Consider the following 16,430-nt stretch of genomic DNA (forward strand, 5'->3'; position numbering starts at 1 on the left):
TTAACCAATTATTGCCCTTTTTCTCGTATTCCTAATGGATAATCAAATTGGAAAAGTTACTCCATCAGCAACTACCAGGTTGGTCATTTCGTGATTTTACTTCTCTAGTTTTTGATTCTTCATTAGACCCAAAAATGGGGAATTCTAGATTTATGATTTTGCTGTCAACTTCTAGGCAATATGATATTTTTTTTACGTTTGAAGGAAAAATTACAGCAATTTTGGTACTTCTTTATTATAGGCATACAATAGTTGAACAAATTTGTAGAAATATTAATTAACCCAACAAACGACTTCCAAACTGCAGTGATTAAAATCTAATAAACAAATACATATATTATCCAGATGCGGAATATTGCGGTTTTTGAAGTAGAAATACGGTACCCGGTCTCGAGACGATCTTATATGTTTTAATGAATTCGAGTGTGCGCCTTTAACAAGTACAGTAGTTTCCACGGCTCGATATGTTGCAATTTTATTAGTTTTTTTTTTTTTTAATTTTTCCTTCGCATAAAAACTTATTTATTTTTATTAGGCGAATTACCAAATGAACTAGAAAAACGAACAAAAATTCTAAGAAAATTTCAAAAAGCGAAGTGTGGAAACTACTGTGCTCTTTAAAGGCACACACTAGTCTTCATTTTTCCAAGTTTGTTAATTTCAAAAAATAGAGGCATGTATAAAATTTATTCTCAAAAGATAATGTGATTGGTAAATTGTAAATTGTAAATTGACACGACTCACAGAAACTCGTTTTTAGCGTGACGAGACCCATGTGCGTAAGATATGGCGAAAATTCTCATCTCTAAACGTGTCAATAATATCATTTTTTGCGTTTGAAGTGAAACACCACTTTAAAGACACACGCTATTTTTCTGAGTGGGTCTCGCCACGAACCACGCTTTCCCAGGATTTTAAGAGATCAAATTAAGATGGGTTTCACATCTAACTACACTCTATGTACAAAAGGATCTAGTTAAATTCAACGTCGCCCAGATTCTATTCAAGAATAGAAGTACTACGCTTCTTCACAACAAAAAAAAAGAAAAACAAAATAATCAGAATGATAGTCAAGTGTTTTTCACATCAAGATGTGTGCAAAATTCAATAAGTGTCAGTTCTCTTAGAACTTCTTTGCCCCGACGGATTTCATCTTTTTGACAAAAAAATGAATTTATATTCCGAATACTCTGCATATTCTATGAACCGAGAAATTGAATATTCTCCCGGGTAAGTGTTCAAGAAATGAAAAATAAATATCTCATATCTGAATAGCCGACCCCCAAAAATTTAATATTTGTTTTTCTATATATGAGGACCCATTTTCTTACATTTATATCCCAATAGTATAACAAAGCGTTACACTTACATCCTGCCACATGACAGATGTGTTTCGTGTGGGTAGTGTTGGGGTGATCACTTTTTTTTTGTGAAAATTGCTTTGAGCTTCTCCTCTACTCACATTCAGAAACCAGTCGGATTTCTTTTTCTAGTGCTCACTAGTCATTTGAGACGCCATAAAAGTGTCTAATTTCTTCTTCGAAAATGTATTCTAATTAGGAACCGGATGTGTGAGCCGGAGATTCTCTTGAATTTCTTACAAACAATTTTTTTATTTCAAAGAAATTTTAAATCCTCTCGTGAATTTTTTCTATATTTAGTCCTTTTTCTCTTAAAAAAAAAGAAGATAAATCGTTTAAATTGTTTCCACGACCCCAGTTGTTTTATCGTTGAGTCGAAATAGATTAATGTGTGTTCAACAAATTGATGAAAAGCGTTGATATCGACCGACCAACTGTCGATGTCTATCCCTTACTTCTCTCTGACAATGAGATTTGATTTTTATAACCCAGTGTTGCTTCGGATTCTTTCAATATTAACCCATTAATGAATGATTCTTCATCCAGCTTCCCTACATTCTGGAGAGCCCCAATCAGCAGATCTTCGTCAGCGGAACACGGTTTTCTTCAAAATGTGAGTATGAATATTGTTGACAAAATATTTTTTTGAAGTGAAATAACGAAATCTAGGTTTTCACCTAGAGAAATTGCACAAAATCTAGTGTATACTTACAATTTTCAGTCTATCGCAACTACATAGATACCCCGAAACGTTTAAATTTCATCAACATGGCACTTACAACTATGACATTATCAGTGTAATAGTTTTAAACTGGAAGTTTTTAAAGAAATTCCGCTATCATAAAAGCTGTTACCAAATTTGGTGAAAGTGTGAATTTGGTTTGTAGATATTTTTTGCAAGATCCGCATGGGAACCGGTGGCACATTCACAAAAACCTTTTTGGAATTTGTATAAACTTTTAATCAAAAATTTTTGAAAATCAGTTTACTTTAATCAAAAACCTTAAAGTTGCAATGTTCCGATTCACTTGCACATTGCGACTTTGAGGCAGTTTTTGGGCAACTTTTCAAAACTTTTGATTGAAAGTAGACTAATTTTCAGGAAGTAAACATATCTATCTATGTTTCTTGCTACAACTGTAGCTACAATTGGTAAGTTTCAAAGAAGTTTATTAGACGTAATTTTTCCTAATTTCAATTTCGAAATTATCTTCAAAACTATTGCAGATGCCGGGATCAACAGATCAAGAAAATCACATGACTGGATATGAACCACCACAAGGGAACTCAGATAGGTATGTCTTTTGGAATTCAATGAACTTTTTCTTCCGGAATTCCATTTTAAAAAGTGAGAAAAAACGCGCTCGAAAATAAGATGTGCACTTAATCCTTCTGATGGGTTTAGTCCCACTTCGCGTTGCCAATTTCTGTGTGAAAATGATGTACTTATTTCCAACACGCCCACGATGGACCTATATTCTATCCTTCCAAAAATTGGACATATAAATTCCATTTATTCCATCTTCCTTCCTTAGCCAGTTAGCATTGAAATGATCCATTCGGTTAGCATTCCAAAAGTTGCACATAGTGAAAACAGTAACGCGTATGTTGAATAAAAAATTTAAAAAAAGTGCTATAATTGTTAATTGGCTTGATATTTCAGTGGCTTGACGGAGCATCGAACACATCAATATATAAATCGCCCAGAAGGAGAAATGGATATGATGATAGGATTCTTCTTGATGAATGGATTTTGTGTTTGTATGTTTAAAAAAAATCGAATTATTAAAAAAATATTAAATACCAATTAGGCAGCCGAAACTCGGCCAGAAGATGATTTTCGGTTTTGCAGTGATTTGCTTGAGTTGTTCCAATATCAATAACTTAACACTATTCTAGTTAGCAAAATATTTTCAACTGACAAAATGCTGTATTTTTCTTTTTCAACGCTTTCGTTAACATCAAAATTTTATAACTCCATTCCGAAGAAATTAGTGTAGCTTTTATCTGGCGGATCTGCTTTTTACTAGAAATTCCAATTGGACCATAATTTCAAAACGAAAACGTAAAAATGTTCTTCACAAAATCTTCTGCACTTGGCAGTTTGTAGCAAACTGACCAGAAAAAAAATACCCAGAACTTTAACCATGAAACTAAAAATTCGAAGTTTTGAGAATGGTATCAAAACCCATCAATTTTTTTTTCAAAAACAATTTTGACTTAAAACTTATATTGTGAATTCTGGAAAAAAAAGATGAAACGTTTTTGAACTGAAAATCTGATTTCAAAAAAATTGCGAATTAAAAAAAAACTCTAACATCGTACTCGTGTTTTATGTTGTGTATAATTTTTCCTGGTCAGTTTTTCACAAAAGGGCAAATTTCAAAATGTAGAAAAGTAGAGAACTGGAAATCGCAGTTTTAAAGTTGTAGGTATTTCATAAATTCTAGTAAAAACTAGACCAGCCGTATGTCAGCTGCTCTAGACTTTTTTAAACTATTTTGAAAAATTTAATAGCTTTTGAGTTATAAGTATTGGAACAAATTATGATTACGTCTCGAAAAATCTCCAAAATCTATATCCAATTTTTTATGTATGGAACTTATTATAAATTCTGAAAATAATACAGATAATTCCAGCCTTCTTCCTCCTCTTCGGTCTCTGCGTGATATTCTCCTGTCTCCGAAAACGACCATCCTATTTCCGAAGGAAGCAATTTTCCGAGACTGAAAATGTGGTCCCAGTTCAAGAAACGTCTTTCAAACCAAAATTGAAATGTATAGTAAATTTTCATCCACCCATAAACTAATTAAATACTAATTTCAGCCATTGTAAGTCAAGTGATAAAATCGAACAAAGTCACCACAAAGATCACTTTGGATCCTGAAACGGGAGAAATGGAATCAAGCCCAGACGATAGTCAACAGGTAAGTGATATTTTTATATCACATTACCCTGACGTTCTTTGTTTTCCAGACAAAACGAAGTGTACCTCACTTTTCTCGTTCACCAACTCCGTCTGCAACTGATCGAAAAACAAGTTTGACTGTGAGCAGACAAGCGTCATTTGATCACTCGAGAAGATGTTCGACATCAGTATCACAAGAAAATTCAGCAATGATTCGACATAATTTACTGGGACCACTGTCATTCGATGACCTTCATTACATGTAGATCTCCATAAAATATATTGTTTCAATATGTGAAAAAGGATAACAAAATGAGTATAAATATATGTTTACATTTTTATTATTTTTTTCACCGAAAATAGAACATCTCAATAAATTATGATCATCAAAATAATACAATACTGTCAAGGGTTTGAATTGATTTTCAGCACTTCAAAGGCGTGGCTGAAACCTTCGGTGACGTGGTCCGCCACCTTGCATTTCTGATTTTATTATCGTTTCAATTTTTGCGAGTAGTTCTCTGAAATTAAACATTTTTGGAAAACATGACTACTGTACAAAAAAAAAGTCGCGTTATCATAATTTTGACGCCCCCCCCCCTGTACTAAATTCCTTTTAGGATCACTCCTTATTCTTGAGTTACATGTGTTTCAAAAGATATTGGCAAACATGGACTCGCAAGCTGTCGGCCGCTGTATCTCTCGAACTCAATGTTTAAAAATGTTGAAACATGTATTGGCATGTAGACAACATTCTAGGCCACAGCTTGTTAGTTGAAGTTTTCTTTCTAAAGTTCCTGGTTTGGGAGTTATACTTATTTCAAATCAGCTAAAAACCAGCCTGTAATTGAATAACCAACTGTAATTGAATAAAATTATAAACTCACGGACTCATACCACCATTCATTTGACTGGTGATTTGTGCAAGAATGTTGTCACTGCTCATACTTGGTACTTTAACAGGCAATGATTTTGAAGCTGGTCGTGAACCAGATGAAGCTCTTGGGAGCTCTTGAAGAGATGGTCGAATGGAAGGAGAAGCTGTTACTTGCATTATGAATACTTTTTCTCCTTTTGGTTGAGGTAGGGCTGGAGGAGATCTAGGTGGTTGCACAATGGCTTGTGGCATTTTCTTTTCGAAATTCGATGTAGTTTGTCGTGCTGGGGGTAGTGTTTGAGAGGTGGTTCGTAGGCTGGTTCGGCTTGTTTCGAGGGTCTGGAAAATGCCAGTTATAGAAATCCAAAAAATACTGAAAACTCTAACCTTGGGTGGTCTTGTTACTCTGACACTGTTTGTCTGGCTGGCCTTGGAGCTGATTGTTGGTCTGTTCTGAAACTTCCTTTTCTCAATAAACTACCCAGTTTCCAATCAAATGTCTACTCACGTCATCTGTAGCTGAGATCTTTGGTCTTGGCCTGCTGAAAGCTGGCTTAGCAACTCTTGTAGCAACTTGTGGAGGTCTAGTCATAACTCGTGTAGTTGGTGGAGTATAAGTGGTAGTGGTAGTTGCGATTGGAGGTAATGGCCCAAGAGAGATCATTGGGAATGCTGCTGGAGCATTTTCGTCTTTGATTTGCTCGTAGTCGTAATCTTCTTCAGCTTCTTCCTCTGAAACAAAAAACACTTTTTTTTTCTGATAGCTTTCTTCAAAATTTTAAATTGAAAATAGGTTTCAATAGACAAAACTAATTTTATATTTACTAAAAGAACCTTTATTTTTCAAGCCAAACTCACCTTGATCAGGTTGTTCTGGTGCTGGTGTTGGTGGAGGTGGAGCTGGTCTAGATTCAGATGCAGGTGTCAAATTTGATGAGAAAGAGCTGAAAATTTTCAATTACAACTTCTTTGATTTTTAGTTTTAATCACATTGCTGCCTGAGACTTTGGTGAACCAGGATATTCACAATAAGCTTCATCGGAGCCATCCGGACACTGTGGCATACCATCACATACTTGATTAGTGGGAATTTCATAATCACGAGATTGGCAAGTAAACTTCTTTTCAGTTTCTGGTTTTCTAAAATTCGAATATTAGCTTCAAGTCCTTTCTTCGATTAACTTACTTGCAGAGCATCTCGTCTTCTCCATGGGGACATTGTCGTCTTCCATCACATCTTTCGTCCATTGGGATACATTCATTACTTTTTCCGCAATGGAATAGACCATGTCCACAAACTTTAATAAGAGAGTTAGAAAAAGATTTTTGAAAAATTGGTTATTAAAATTTAGATCCTATATTCGTAAATGTACTTGAATATTATAGGCTAACAATATTTCAAGATTTAAAATATTATAATCAAAATGTGATCAACAGTGTTTTCCCTTTTTGATTTGCACCCCACACTGATCTACTTTGGCGGCTTATATATTGGTTGTTTTTATTTTCATTAAAAAGGTTTAACAGCCAAAATATAGAAAATATTTCAAACGTGTTTGGTCAGTTGCCATCTTTTGGTAAAGCCAAAGACGAACGAGACATGAGCTGCCAAAATTGAACAATGGAGTGCAATTTTAATAAAGGAAATACGGTATTGATTTCTGTTTGAAATCAGTAAAATTGTGCAACATTTTTTTTTTGATTTTCATGGGCTCATGGGGCTCTTTTTCTCCTAGAATTTTTTTTTTGATAAAGCTTCCAACTTGTCGAATCGAAACAAAATCACTAAAACATGAGACAATTTCGAATTGTTCTAGAAAGTTGAAGAAATGGGTTAAATTAGTTTTTTTAAAAAGTTTTTGGACCTATACCATATGTACTCAAAAAAAAACTAATTTTTTTCCAAAAACATTACCATCGCAATCTCTTTCGTCGGTTCCATCATCACACTCAATCAATCCGTTACATCTTCTATCCAGAGAAATACATTGTTCCGAAACTTTGCAAGCGAATTCTCCAGCAGTACAAAGAGCTGAGAGTTTGAAAATTTAAAATCCAGAATTCTACCATTTCTACTCACGGCAATTCTGTTCATCCTCTTCCATCGAACAATCATAATGTCCATCACATCTTGATGACATTGGAACACACTGCTCGGATAATGGACAGTGGAAATCTGTACCATTGCATTGAACTGGTCCTGAAACTCTATCGGCTTTTGCTTATCCCTTATCACACCATAGTCTAGACACTGGAGATTATGTTTGTATTTTGCGTAAAACACAATCTCCCCCCTATTAAGAGTCGTGTTCAAGATCACTGTCAAACACTGAAGGTGAGAAAAGCAAATACGAGATAAGCGAATTTGGATTTGTTGAATCTTCAGGGGGAGACCATATCCAAAAATACACAATTCCGACTAACCTCCACTTCTCACACCACAGCTTTTCACATTGTAGTCGTAGTTGCAGTTTTGAGTTCCAAGAACATCGTACACAAGTCCTGGTTTACACTTTTTCCGATATGTTCGGAAGCCATCACTTTGCCACCTGGAAGTTAAATTTGCAATTGGGAAAATGCAGAGTTTTCAGGGTAAATAAAAACCATTTCAAGAACTTATACAAGAGCATCTACAACTGAAATTCTAATTCATTCTCAAGTTTTATAAATGTTTGAAAATTTCTAAAGCGCCAGTTGGGAAAATGTTTGATACCGCCCGTATGGTACTGAAATGAGCAAATATCATTGTTCAACTTTTCGAAAATTTGTTTCAAATTCTTATATTTGTATTCAAAAAATGGTAACAAATCACTTTTCCCCTATCATCTTTTTGGAAGACGTTCAAAAAAGTTTTTCTAATTACAAGATTTTTATGTTTAAATTATGCATGTTTTGTCAATTAGTTGGATTTGAACATTGCAAGGTATTAAAATTTTTTGTACATGAATTAATTGAGAAATTTAACATACATTTTAAAGTTAAAATATGAATTTAGAACTTTGTTTAAAGAAAAAATATTTATCAAAAGCTCACCTGCAGTGATAGAATTCTTCACTGCATTCATAACCTAGAAACTGTCCAAGTGTCGATTTGATTAGACCTGCTTCTTCAAGAAGGTCGCTGAAAATAATAACTCGGCATTATATAAAAAGCTGAAGCTCGTGCTCACCTGCTGTTACAAAAGTTCTGTGGGATGGGACCTTCTGCAACCATCAACTGCTCAATACCATTACCAGAGACAACTAGTAATAAGGCACCACTGATCAAAAAACTGAAGACAATGGGATTAATCATAGTGAGAAGTCGCTTTTCACAATCGTCGAGCAGATCGTCTTGCGTGCGCTCCCCCGAGATCAGAAACTGAGAAAGTGCAGATCAACCGGAGGCGGTCTCTTTTTGACGGCACAGGGCGGTAGCCTATGTGTTGCTCCTGTACGCATCGAGAGAGAGAGAGAGAGATGGAGCAGCCGCGAAAAATACACGGGTTTTCCGCTTTCGAAACATGCGGGCTCGCGTGTCACCTCTACGCAAACATTCTCCTTATATGCCATGTTTTCCTGATAGGGAAGAAGAAACAACTTTTGGACTTTGTTTTTGGTGCGAAATGAGGATGGCCAATTAGGTGCTCCGAATAGATTTGTGATAAGAGGAGCATGAACTTCTAGGGCTCAAAAGATCAAAGGACGTTTCAGTGAAAGTCCAACGAAGAACCATGGAACTTGCAGAACGCAAACTCAGAGTTTATATTTCTGATATGGGATTTTTGTTGAAAATACTACCTAGCTACCCGAAACCTTCTAGCCAATTTCTTTTCTGGATTTTGATTTCAATATTTAAATTTATAAAGTTTTCATTTTAACCAAAAACAAGTTTAGGTGTAGTTTATCTAAAAGCGGTAGCGCGGTCTGAGGTTCAGAGCCGGCGGAGGTTGCTTTAAGGCCAGGCAGACAAGTAGCCAGACAGGCAGGCAGGCAGGCAGATATTTTGTACCTATGTTGGAGCCTTAAAAGTTTCTAAAGAGTAATATGCGCACATTCAGGAGATTATGTAAAGTTCGAATATATTACTTCCTTTGTATTTTTATTCCTGAGGTTCCAGGTAGGCGTCAGATCAGTGCCTGATTTGCGCCTGCCTCACGTGGGAGCCCTAAAAACGTTTAATTTTCAAAGCATAACAATGACCAAAAAAGTTATCTAACTTATATAGGTATTCTGCATAGCGTTCCGCGTGCTTAATCATCACTTCTGCTTCACAACTGTTTTTGCCAAAAAACAATACGAACTTCTTCTTACTCTTTTGTCTTCCAGTTTCTTTGAAGACGCGCTCTCATTGCCGCTGAGCACTCAATGTTTACCGGAAGATTTCTCATGATGCATAGTGTGAAAAGCGGTCAGCCGCAGGCTGCCGTCGTCCATCATCGGCGCAGAACAAATAAAATGACCACCACCCGCGTCGGGTGTGGGTGCTCTTCAGGTTTTTTTTGACAGGAAAACATGCGGAAGTGGTTGCCAAAGAGTGAAAAGAGTCTCTTCTGTGAAGATCAAATAGGTGATGATCAGCAGGATTACGTGAAGTGCCTGCTTTTATCTATTTGATATTAGCGCATATTATTACACAGTATTTTTGATATCCAGGGCTATTGAGTTTGAGGAAATGGATTGTGTTTTCTGGAGAAGCGTACATACAACGCAGTTCATTCACGATGGACATATCAGGGTGTCGGCAAATTGTTTGCCGTCAAACTCGCGAATCGGTAAATTGCCGGTTTGCCTATTTGCCGGAAATTTTCATTTTCGGAAAGTTCATAGGATGCGTACAATTTTGCCGATAGAAATCGAAATTCTGAAATTTCCAAAAAAAAAACAGAATTAGCCGAAAATTTTCGGCGATTGCCCTTTTCCGGCAAATCGGCAATTTGCCGGTGTGCCGATTTATTAAAAATATTCAATTCCGGCAATTTGCCGATTTCCCGGAAATAATCGTTAGCCGCCTGTCACTGAGATATATCACGATCGAAGTTCTTGTACAATGCATTTCGTTGGCGATGCTACTCTTTACATTGAAAATGAACATTTTCATATTAAAATGGCAAAAGTTGAAATTTTATTTAACACGTTCAAATTATTTTTGATTAAAATGTTTATAGCAGTTGTATCGATCAATTTTATTTTCATTTCTAGCAAAAATGTATTCTGACGTTAATTTCGATGAAAACCCACTGTGTGAATCCTGCAAGGCAGATGTGAGTTACAATCTGATCTGCTAACCTATAATTAATTTCTCAGAAAGTTCAACGAAAACCCTCAAACTTTGGCTTTCTCGCCATGTATTGTCTATGGTGGTTCGGTGGATTCGGACTGGTAATTTTCAAGTTAGTTGGAAATACTTACAGAAAATTAATTCATAAAACTGTAACCAATATATCTATCAATTAATCTTAATTCTTCATCCTGAATATCTGTTCAGATTAACCCTGTTCGACTATTGTGAAAACTGCTACTACATCAACTTCATGAAAAAGTCTAGACCGAAGAGAATGTTTTCGGTAAGTGTTTGTTCATTTGCGGAAATGGTGTAATCGTTTGTTAATTAATTATTCAAACAAAACGGGCAAATTATTTGAACAATGCCACAGAAGACACAAACAATTTTTGAAAAAAAAAACTACGACGGAAACAAATAATTGCCAGACGGCATCATATGTTCTCTATTAGTATTGCACCCCATGGCTCAACTTTGAAAGATTATATGTTTGTTCAGTTTGAAGATATCAATAAACAATTAATTACAAAACTATAGAAAATTAAAACATTATTTCTTCAGTTGACAATTTTTTTTATAAAACAAAGGACAGCCAAGATGAGAACATCCTAAGTAGAGCAATGGGCTGTAACTTGCCCAGCGCCTACCGTCACATTGCAATTTTGAGGCAGTTTTTGAGCTATTTCTAAACATACTTTTATTAAAAGTAGAGCTATTTTTAAAAACTTCAATTGTTTTCCTATATTTCTATATAAATTTCTGTTAAAAACCTTCGACACAACCATGAGATATAGAGGATTTTGCAAATGTGCCGCACATGCCTGAACCAGTGTACATAATTCGATATTATGATCTTCGCAATTATCATATTCATATTATATGATTACGTGATATGATATGCATATTCAAAATTCATATAGTTTTTTAAGAAAACTTATGAAAATTTTTAAATTTAAAATTTTTCAGCTTGTGGTAGATGACAAATCCCAATTGGAAATGCCACCGGTAGATGCAGCCGAAGTGAAGAAAAAGTTCGACGAAAATCTGCTTCAAAAAATTTAATAAATGAAATACAATTTTATCCATGACGTTTTTGCTTCGATATTCTTGTTTCCTCTGCACGTGTTGTTCTTTTTCTGTGGCGCTTAGAATCATCATCACTGAACAGGCAACGGCGTTCAGTGGAACTAGTTTGCACAACCAAATAAGCTGACTAACCCGTAGAAAGCGAAACGCAAATTCGGGGTATTACGCAAAAAAAAACAGAACTACAGAATTACATAAGAGGCACATAGTTCAACTGTGGGTGGCTTAATAAAACTAGAAATGGAGAAATGGGAGAAGCTGAAAAGAAACACGAAGATTACGGTATGACTCATGGTGCATCGTTTGAATTTATTTCTTTATGTTCGCCAAGTTATGTAGGTACAAATCAGAAACAGTAATAAAACCTTCATTGAATATGCCGGAAAGTTATTGTAGTTTTCTCAGAGGGTTGAATCAGATATTCACATTTTAATAACAATATTGGAAAATCATGGATCATAGAGAGAACAACTGACCATATTATGGGTGCGCGAAAAAACTTCGTTTGATAACGCTCCGCCCCTAAACTTTGTGTCTCGTTAGGTATTTGGCGGCAATACCAAATTCAAAATCTTTGGAACAACAATGACATTTTGAAATTTATAAAACTTTTTTCAATATTTTTTCTACCTTAAAATCATTTAAAAAAAAAAAAAAAAAAAAAAAAACGGAAAAAATAAAAAAGAAGGCAATACATATATTATGGGAACACAAAATTCTGAGAATGCGTATTGAGCAACATACTTGACGCGCAAAATATCTCATAGCGTAAACTACAGTAATTCTTTAAACGACTACTGTAGCGCTTGTGTTGATTTACGGGCTCGATTTTCGAAATGAAAATTAAGCAAAACATGAGAAAATAATAAGAAGAAACCAAAGGAAAATGGATTATCGATGTCACAATCGAGCCCGTAAATCGACACAAGAGCTACAGTTGTCATTTGAAGAATTACTGTAATTTTCGCTACGAGATATTCTGCGCGTCAAATATGTTGCGCAATACGCATTCTCAGAATTTTGTCTTTCCGTAATAAATATGATTGAAAAAATTTTGAATTTACAGCTTTACCGTCAAGACACAACGCGACCCAACGTTAATGGGTTACTAGAATTTAGTTTGAATATTCATGAATTTATTCAATTTAATTACTATACATTTTAAAGTAGAGATTCCATGGATTACAAGTGACATTGAACAATTCAAAGTTGAGGCTTTATTCCCTTTGAACTTCTTCATCTTCCTCCATCCACTCCCGTCTCATCTAATCCCAGAAGTGCAAGGTCTATGACAGCAGTAGCAGCAGCAGCCCGTCAATTTCGTTAACCGGTTGGATCATCTGCGCTTACTCGACCGAATATCTTCTGCTACCTTTTTTGGAGGAGAGAGAGAACAGTCACGCCCATCAGAGCATAACATTAAAAAGACCGACAAACTGGTGTTGTGCAGTCAATTGCTGCCTGATCCAAGTCTACATTCTCGTCTCGTCATTTTCAAAAATAAAATGCAATTATCCAGTGTTTTTTCTCTTGTATTCTCAAGCTTAATCGCGATTTCAAGGTAAGATTCTGTTTGAAATATTGCTTTTAAATGTTTTTATCTCAGAAAATTTGGTTAAATTCGAGAAATCGAAACACCTTTCCCCTGAACCTAGAAAATACAGTTTTCAGTGCTCTTCCAGCATCGTACTCCTCGTCACTCAATGATCCACTTCTGTCAAGCCTCGGGCTAGGTGAGATATTCTTTAAAAACAATTCACACTGCAATATTTTGGAATTTCAGGTTCCATGGGAATGGGCATGGGCGGCATGAATGGAATGTACGGAGGAATGCCACCACCGATGCCTCCACCCGGAATGAGCCCGTATGGAATGGGTGGAATGGGTGGAATGAGCCCATATGGAATGATGGGACCAATGGGTGGAATGGGAGGAATGAGCCCATACGGAGGAGGCATGTCACCATATGGAATGGGATCGATGGGCGGTATGGGATCATCAATGTCCTTCCCATTCATGGGTAAGAAGAAGTAACCTCTGAAAAATGTTGAATCTCTTTATTTATCTGTCGAAGAATCTCATATCACATGTTCGTCTTTCTTCTCCTTGTATAATAAAATTCCATTTAATTTATTTACATTGTTTAACAGTATTGCCACCAATAATAGAAGCAGAACATGAATATCAGGCAACAAATTACACCGATCATAAAGAGTTTCTTGTCTTCTCGCACACGCTTTTCGATGAGTCGAATTGTGGTATCAGATATTCCCAGCTGAAAGATTTTCATCTAATTTATTGAGCGAAACCAGATATACTTACGGATTTGGTCAGAAAATGGAATCGTTTTCGAATGCTCAGCAAGTTGTACTTCTGTTTTTGAAGATCCTCAAAGACGCTTGCACCTTGGGCTAGCATTTGATCGATCTGAAATTTAATATTTAATATTAATTTACATTTATCGATTTCACAAAAATTTACCATATTATCCGAGTATTTCAGTTTATCATTCAAGTTGAGCTCTTCGTCAAATTCCAGATTCACACGCGTTTCTTGATTTGTTGTAAACCTGGAAAGAGTTATTAAAAAAACTATAGATTATTTATTTTAATTACCAACCTCTGTTTCAGAAGTGCTTTCTTTTCTTCTGCTTGCTTCTTTCGATTAGTGTGACGATTTGTCATTGTTCTCAATGAATTTTTGATAAGACACACATCACTTTTCAATTGATCCATTTTGAACGAAGCTTTCTGTCTAACTGGAGCCGGTTCTCTGCCCAGTTGTGATTCCAGTCGAAACATGTGTGTTTCAGTTTTCCTAAAAAAAGATTCTTGTTGGAATTAAATAAAATTATCAGTTTTACATAAGACTACTATTTGCATCCTGAATTAATCGATCCACTTCGTGATTTCCCGTTTGACGTTCAATCGCAATCAAAAGTAGCTGAACATTGTCGATTTCTTCCCTAGTGGCCTTGAGTTGTGTATCCATCGACTCTAAAATATAAAAATAAAATTCTTCAAAGTGAAAGTACTCACTTTTAAAATTAAAAACAAGAAATGCCAGTGAATATTCAGAAAATACGAAATTAGAAAATAAAATCCACGATTTCTCAATGGCATGCCTATGTGACGTCAGCTTACGTTTTTTATGACGTGGAACGGAATCGTAGTTTTTAAAATAATTTTAATAATCATTTCTTTTAATTTGAAAGAAAATTATTAAATTGAAACGTTGAAAAATGATTTCGCTGAAAGATAAAATTTGAAAAAAAATTGCCTCGAAAAAATCTAGTGCAATTGCGCTCTATCGAACATTTGTTAGAGAGTGAGAGACGGCAGAAACCAAAAAGTACGGTAGTTTCTGATTTTTAGAGATTTCAAGTTGAAAAATTAAAATATAAAAATGAAAATGTGCGGATTTTTTCCGCGTTCTGGACATGGCATAACAAATTTGAATGAAGAATATGAGAATTCAAGGAGTATTCATCTGCATCGAAATTTTGAAGTTACAGTACCCTTTAAAGGCACACACCTTCCCGAATATAACAAAAATTAGTCGTTTCGAGACCGGGAACCGAATTATTCGACCTAAATTCGTAAAATTTTGCGTCTGGGTGAGAAAATCACTATTATCTAAATATTTGGGAAACTTTTATTGAAAATTTCATTACCCTTGAATATAATTCCTATTATTTTTTGAAACCTCCTTTTTTAATATAAAATCCCACATTTCCAATATTTAAGAATCAAAAATCCAACTCACAAATTTCCCGTCGAGAAACATGTTTACAACCAGCTATCAACACCCGAAATCCCCACGAGACGTGACCCGATAAAAGTTGAGAGGAGGGTTTATAATGAGCATTTTATGGTCCGGGTGCGTAGCAATGATCTGGCTCAATGGACGAAAAAAGAGCACAAAAAAGAGAGCAAGAATGAGATTGAGAGAAGGACGGGAAGCTTTTCGGTGAGCTTTCCGTCATTTTTTCCGAGTTTCCAAGTGTGCCTCATTTTTGGTGAAAAAAGAAAAAAAGTGTTTTTTTAGTTTTGTCTCTGACGTATGAGATATTCCATTTTATTTTTATATAAATAAATAAGTTAAGATCTTCGCGCAGAAAAGTAGAAAAAAAAGTGTTCGCGTTCTTAGAATGTATTGAAATTGCAAGCAATTTTCAAAAGAATGACTTTGAAAGTGCCAGGTAGGAAGTGTAGGCGACATTTTTTGTCTGATGTTTCATAATTTTTTTCTGCTTTGTAAAATTATTGGCTTTGTCGTTTTTCCAAATGTGTATTGAACCTAGTTTCCATAGCTCAAAATTACGGTTTTTTTTTTTGAAAATTAAAATTAGTTATTAAAAAATAATTTTAAAGTGATCTCTGAAATTTTTAGTCAGGTTTTCTAGACTTGAAATATAATATGAAAGTTGGAGTTCTGAAAATTGTTAAATATTTACCAAAATTGAAAATAAAATTGACGTTTTAAAGAAATTTTTGGAATTTCTATTAACTTCTGTGAAAATGTGAAACGTCACTTCGAAGGCACTAGCTGTTCGTCTGATAATGAAAGGGTCTCGCCACGAATTTAGCTTCTAACTATAACTATCAAGTTTTGCAAAACTTCTCATTAAAAGTGACAATTGAAATGTTAGAATTTTTTTTGAACGTTTTGTTTTCGAAATATATGTATAAGTTTTTTTGAAAAATAAGAATAATCGACTTTTTTACTAAATTTTAAAAATCTTGTATCCCTATTGTGCAAAAAGGCTCCCCGCAATCTATTTGCACTTGAATTTGTTACAAGAAAAATTATATTGTACTTCTGTTAAAAATTGTCACTTCACTTCAAAGGCACGCGCTGTTTTTGTGTGGGTCTTGCCACAACCTCAGCTACAGTAGTCGCTACAAATTTCAAGCTGTAAATACAGAGAAAACCA

At 35.1% G+C, this 16,430-nt stretch overlaps 5 protein-coding genes and 5 non-coding genes across 10 annotated transcripts; 6 read left to right on the forward strand and 4 right to left on the reverse strand.

Annotated features, from left to right (window-relative positions):
• Positions 1–1,843: 1,843 nt before the first annotated feature.
• Positions 1,844–4,657, forward strand: CD4.1 (Transmembrane protein 119). Its single transcript, NM_072078.5, has 6 exons — positions 1,844–1,974; positions 2,589–2,656; positions 3,025–3,122; positions 4,001–4,138; positions 4,188–4,288; positions 4,338–4,657. The coding sequence occupies exons 1-6, from the start codon at positions 1,888–1,890 to the stop codon at positions 4,533–4,535; spliced, it is 690 nt and encodes a 229-aa protein (NP_504479.3). The 5' UTR covers positions 1,844–1,887; the 3' UTR covers positions 4,536–4,657.
• On the forward strand, positions 2,729–2,826 carry CD4.16. Its single transcript, NR_068767.1, has one exon. It is a non-coding gene; the product is annotated as an Unclassified non-coding RNA CD4.16 (non-coding RNA).
• On the reverse strand, positions 4,592–8,498 carry lrpc-1 (Chitin-binding type-2 domain-containing protein). Its single transcript, NM_001356648.4, has 12 exons — positions 8,316–8,498; positions 8,180–8,266; positions 7,571–7,695; positions 7,227–7,346; positions 7,062–7,178; positions 6,333–6,444; positions 6,137–6,286; positions 6,005–6,090; positions 5,655–5,878; positions 5,534–5,599; positions 5,157–5,485; positions 4,592–4,790 (listed from the first exon to the last, which is right to left on the reverse strand). Exons 1-12 carry the CDS (start codon positions 8,438–8,440, stop codon positions 4,703–4,705), a joined length of 1,629 nt encoding a protein of 542 aa, NP_001343649.1. The 5' UTR covers positions 8,441–8,498; the 3' UTR covers positions 4,592–4,702.
• Positions 8,499–8,558: 60 nt separating this feature from the next.
• M03E7.9 lies at positions 8,559–8,782 on the forward strand. The gene has a single exon (NR_068768.1). It is a non-coding gene; the product is annotated as an Unclassified non-coding RNA M03E7.9 (non-coding RNA).
• Positions 8,783–9,457: 675 nt separating this feature from the next.
• M03E7.8 lies at positions 9,458–9,703 on the forward strand. Its single transcript, NR_068769.1, has one exon. It is a non-coding gene; the product is annotated as an Unclassified non-coding RNA M03E7.8 (non-coding RNA).
• M03E7.7 lies at positions 9,554–9,703 on the reverse strand. Its single transcript, NR_068770.1, has one exon. It is a non-coding gene; the product is annotated as an Unclassified non-coding RNA M03E7.7 (non-coding RNA).
• A 609-nt stretch (positions 9,704–10,312) lies between these two features.
• Positions 10,313–11,489, forward strand: M03E7.3 (LITAF domain-containing protein). Its single transcript, NM_072081.4, has 4 exons — positions 10,313–10,388; positions 10,432–10,517; positions 10,613–10,691; positions 11,375–11,489. Exons 1-4 carry the CDS (start codon positions 10,332–10,334, stop codon positions 11,468–11,470), a joined length of 318 nt encoding a protein of 105 aa, NP_504482.2. The 5' UTR covers positions 10,313–10,331; the 3' UTR covers positions 11,471–11,489.
• On the reverse strand, positions 11,340–11,562 carry M03E7.6. Its single transcript, NR_068771.1, has one exon. It is a non-coding gene; the product is annotated as an Unclassified non-coding RNA M03E7.6 (non-coding RNA).
• A 1,327-nt stretch (positions 11,563–12,889) lies between these two features.
• M03E7.2 (uncharacterized protein) lies at positions 12,890–13,627 on the forward strand. Its single transcript, NM_072082.6, has 3 exons — positions 12,890–13,055; positions 13,166–13,227; positions 13,278–13,627. The coding sequence occupies exons 1-3, from the start codon at positions 13,000–13,002 to the stop codon at positions 13,526–13,528; spliced, it is 369 nt and encodes a 122-aa protein (NP_504483.1). The 5' UTR covers positions 12,890–12,999; the 3' UTR covers positions 13,529–13,627.
• Positions 13,610–14,490, reverse strand: memb-2 (Golgi SNAP receptor complex member 2). Its single transcript, NM_072083.7, has 5 exons — positions 14,358–14,490; positions 14,114–14,311; positions 13,976–14,063; positions 13,817–13,921; positions 13,610–13,769 (listed from the first exon to the last, which is right to left on the reverse strand). Exons 1-5 carry the CDS (start codon positions 14,483–14,485, stop codon positions 13,638–13,640), a joined length of 651 nt encoding a protein of 216 aa, NP_504484.2. The 5' UTR covers positions 14,486–14,490; the 3' UTR covers positions 13,610–13,637.
• Between the last annotated feature and the right edge of the window lie 1,940 nt (positions 14,491–16,430).

Source organism: Caenorhabditis elegans, chromosome V, assembly GCF_000002985.6.
Source record: "Caenorhabditis elegans chromosome V".
In the NCBI taxonomy this organism is placed as follows: Eukaryota; Metazoa; Nematoda; class Chromadorea; order Rhabditida; family Rhabditidae; genus Caenorhabditis; species Caenorhabditis elegans.

Excerpts from the sequence above, each read along its gene's own strand:
- CD4.1 (NM_072078.5), top strand. The coding sequence starts at position 1,888 with ATGAATGATTCTTCATCCAGCTTCCCTACATTCTGGAGAGCCCCAATC. Across the intron at positions 1,975-2,588 it reads AACACGGTTTTCTTCAAAAT|ATGCCGGGATCAACAGATCA; the intron begins GTGAGTATGAAT and ends AAACTATTGCAG. Across the intron at positions 3,123-4,000 it reads GATGAATGGATTTTGTGTTT|CCTTCTTCCTCCTCTTCGGT; the intron begins GTATGTTTAAAA and ends AGATAATTCCAG.
- lrpc-1 (NM_001356648.4), bottom strand. The coding sequence starts at position 8,440 with ATGATTAATCCCATTGTCTTCAGTTTTTTGATCAGTGGTGCCTTATTA. Across the intron at positions 6,287-6,332 it reads GAAGACGAGATGCTCTGCAA|AAAACCAGAAACTGAAAAGA; the intron begins GTAAGTTAATCG and ends TTCGAATTTTAG. Across the intron at positions 5,486-5,533 it reads GAGTAACAAGACCACCCAAG|ACCCTCGAAACAAGCCGAAC; the intron begins GTTAGAGTTTTC and ends GGCATTTTCCAG.
- M03E7.3 (NM_072081.4), top strand. The coding sequence starts at position 10,332 with ATGTATTCTGACGTTAATTTCGATGAAAACCCACTGTGTGAATCCTGC. Across the intron at positions 10,389-10,431 it reads GTGAATCCTGCAAGGCAGAT|AAAGTTCAACGAAAACCCTC; the intron begins GTGAGTTACAAT and ends TTAATTTCTCAG. Across the intron at positions 10,518-10,612 it reads TTCGGACTGGTAATTTTCAA|ATTAACCCTGTTCGACTATT; the intron begins GTTAGTTGGAAA and ends ATATCTGTTCAG.
- M03E7.2 (NM_072082.6), top strand. The coding sequence starts at position 13,000 with ATGCAATTATCCAGTGTTTTTTCTCTTGTATTCTCAAGCTTAATCGCG. Across the intron at positions 13,056-13,165 it reads AGCTTAATCGCGATTTCAAG|TGCTCTTCCAGCATCGTACT; the intron begins GTAAGATTCTGT and ends TACAGTTTTCAG. Across the intron at positions 13,228-13,277 it reads TCTGTCAAGCCTCGGGCTAG|GTTCCATGGGAATGGGCATG; the intron begins GTGAGATATTCT and ends TTGGAATTTCAG.
- memb-2 (NM_072083.7), bottom strand. The coding sequence starts at position 14,485 with ATGGATACACAACTCAAGGCCACTAGGGAAGAAATCGACAATGTTCAG. Across the intron at positions 14,312-14,357 it reads GATGCAAATAGTAGTCTTAT|GAAAACTGAAACACACATGT; the intron begins GTAAAACTGATA and ends ATCTTTTTTTAG. Across the intron at positions 14,064-14,113 it reads AAAGCACTTCTGAAACAGAG|GTTTACAACAAATCAAGAAA; the intron begins GTTGGTAATTAA and ends AACTCTTTCCAG.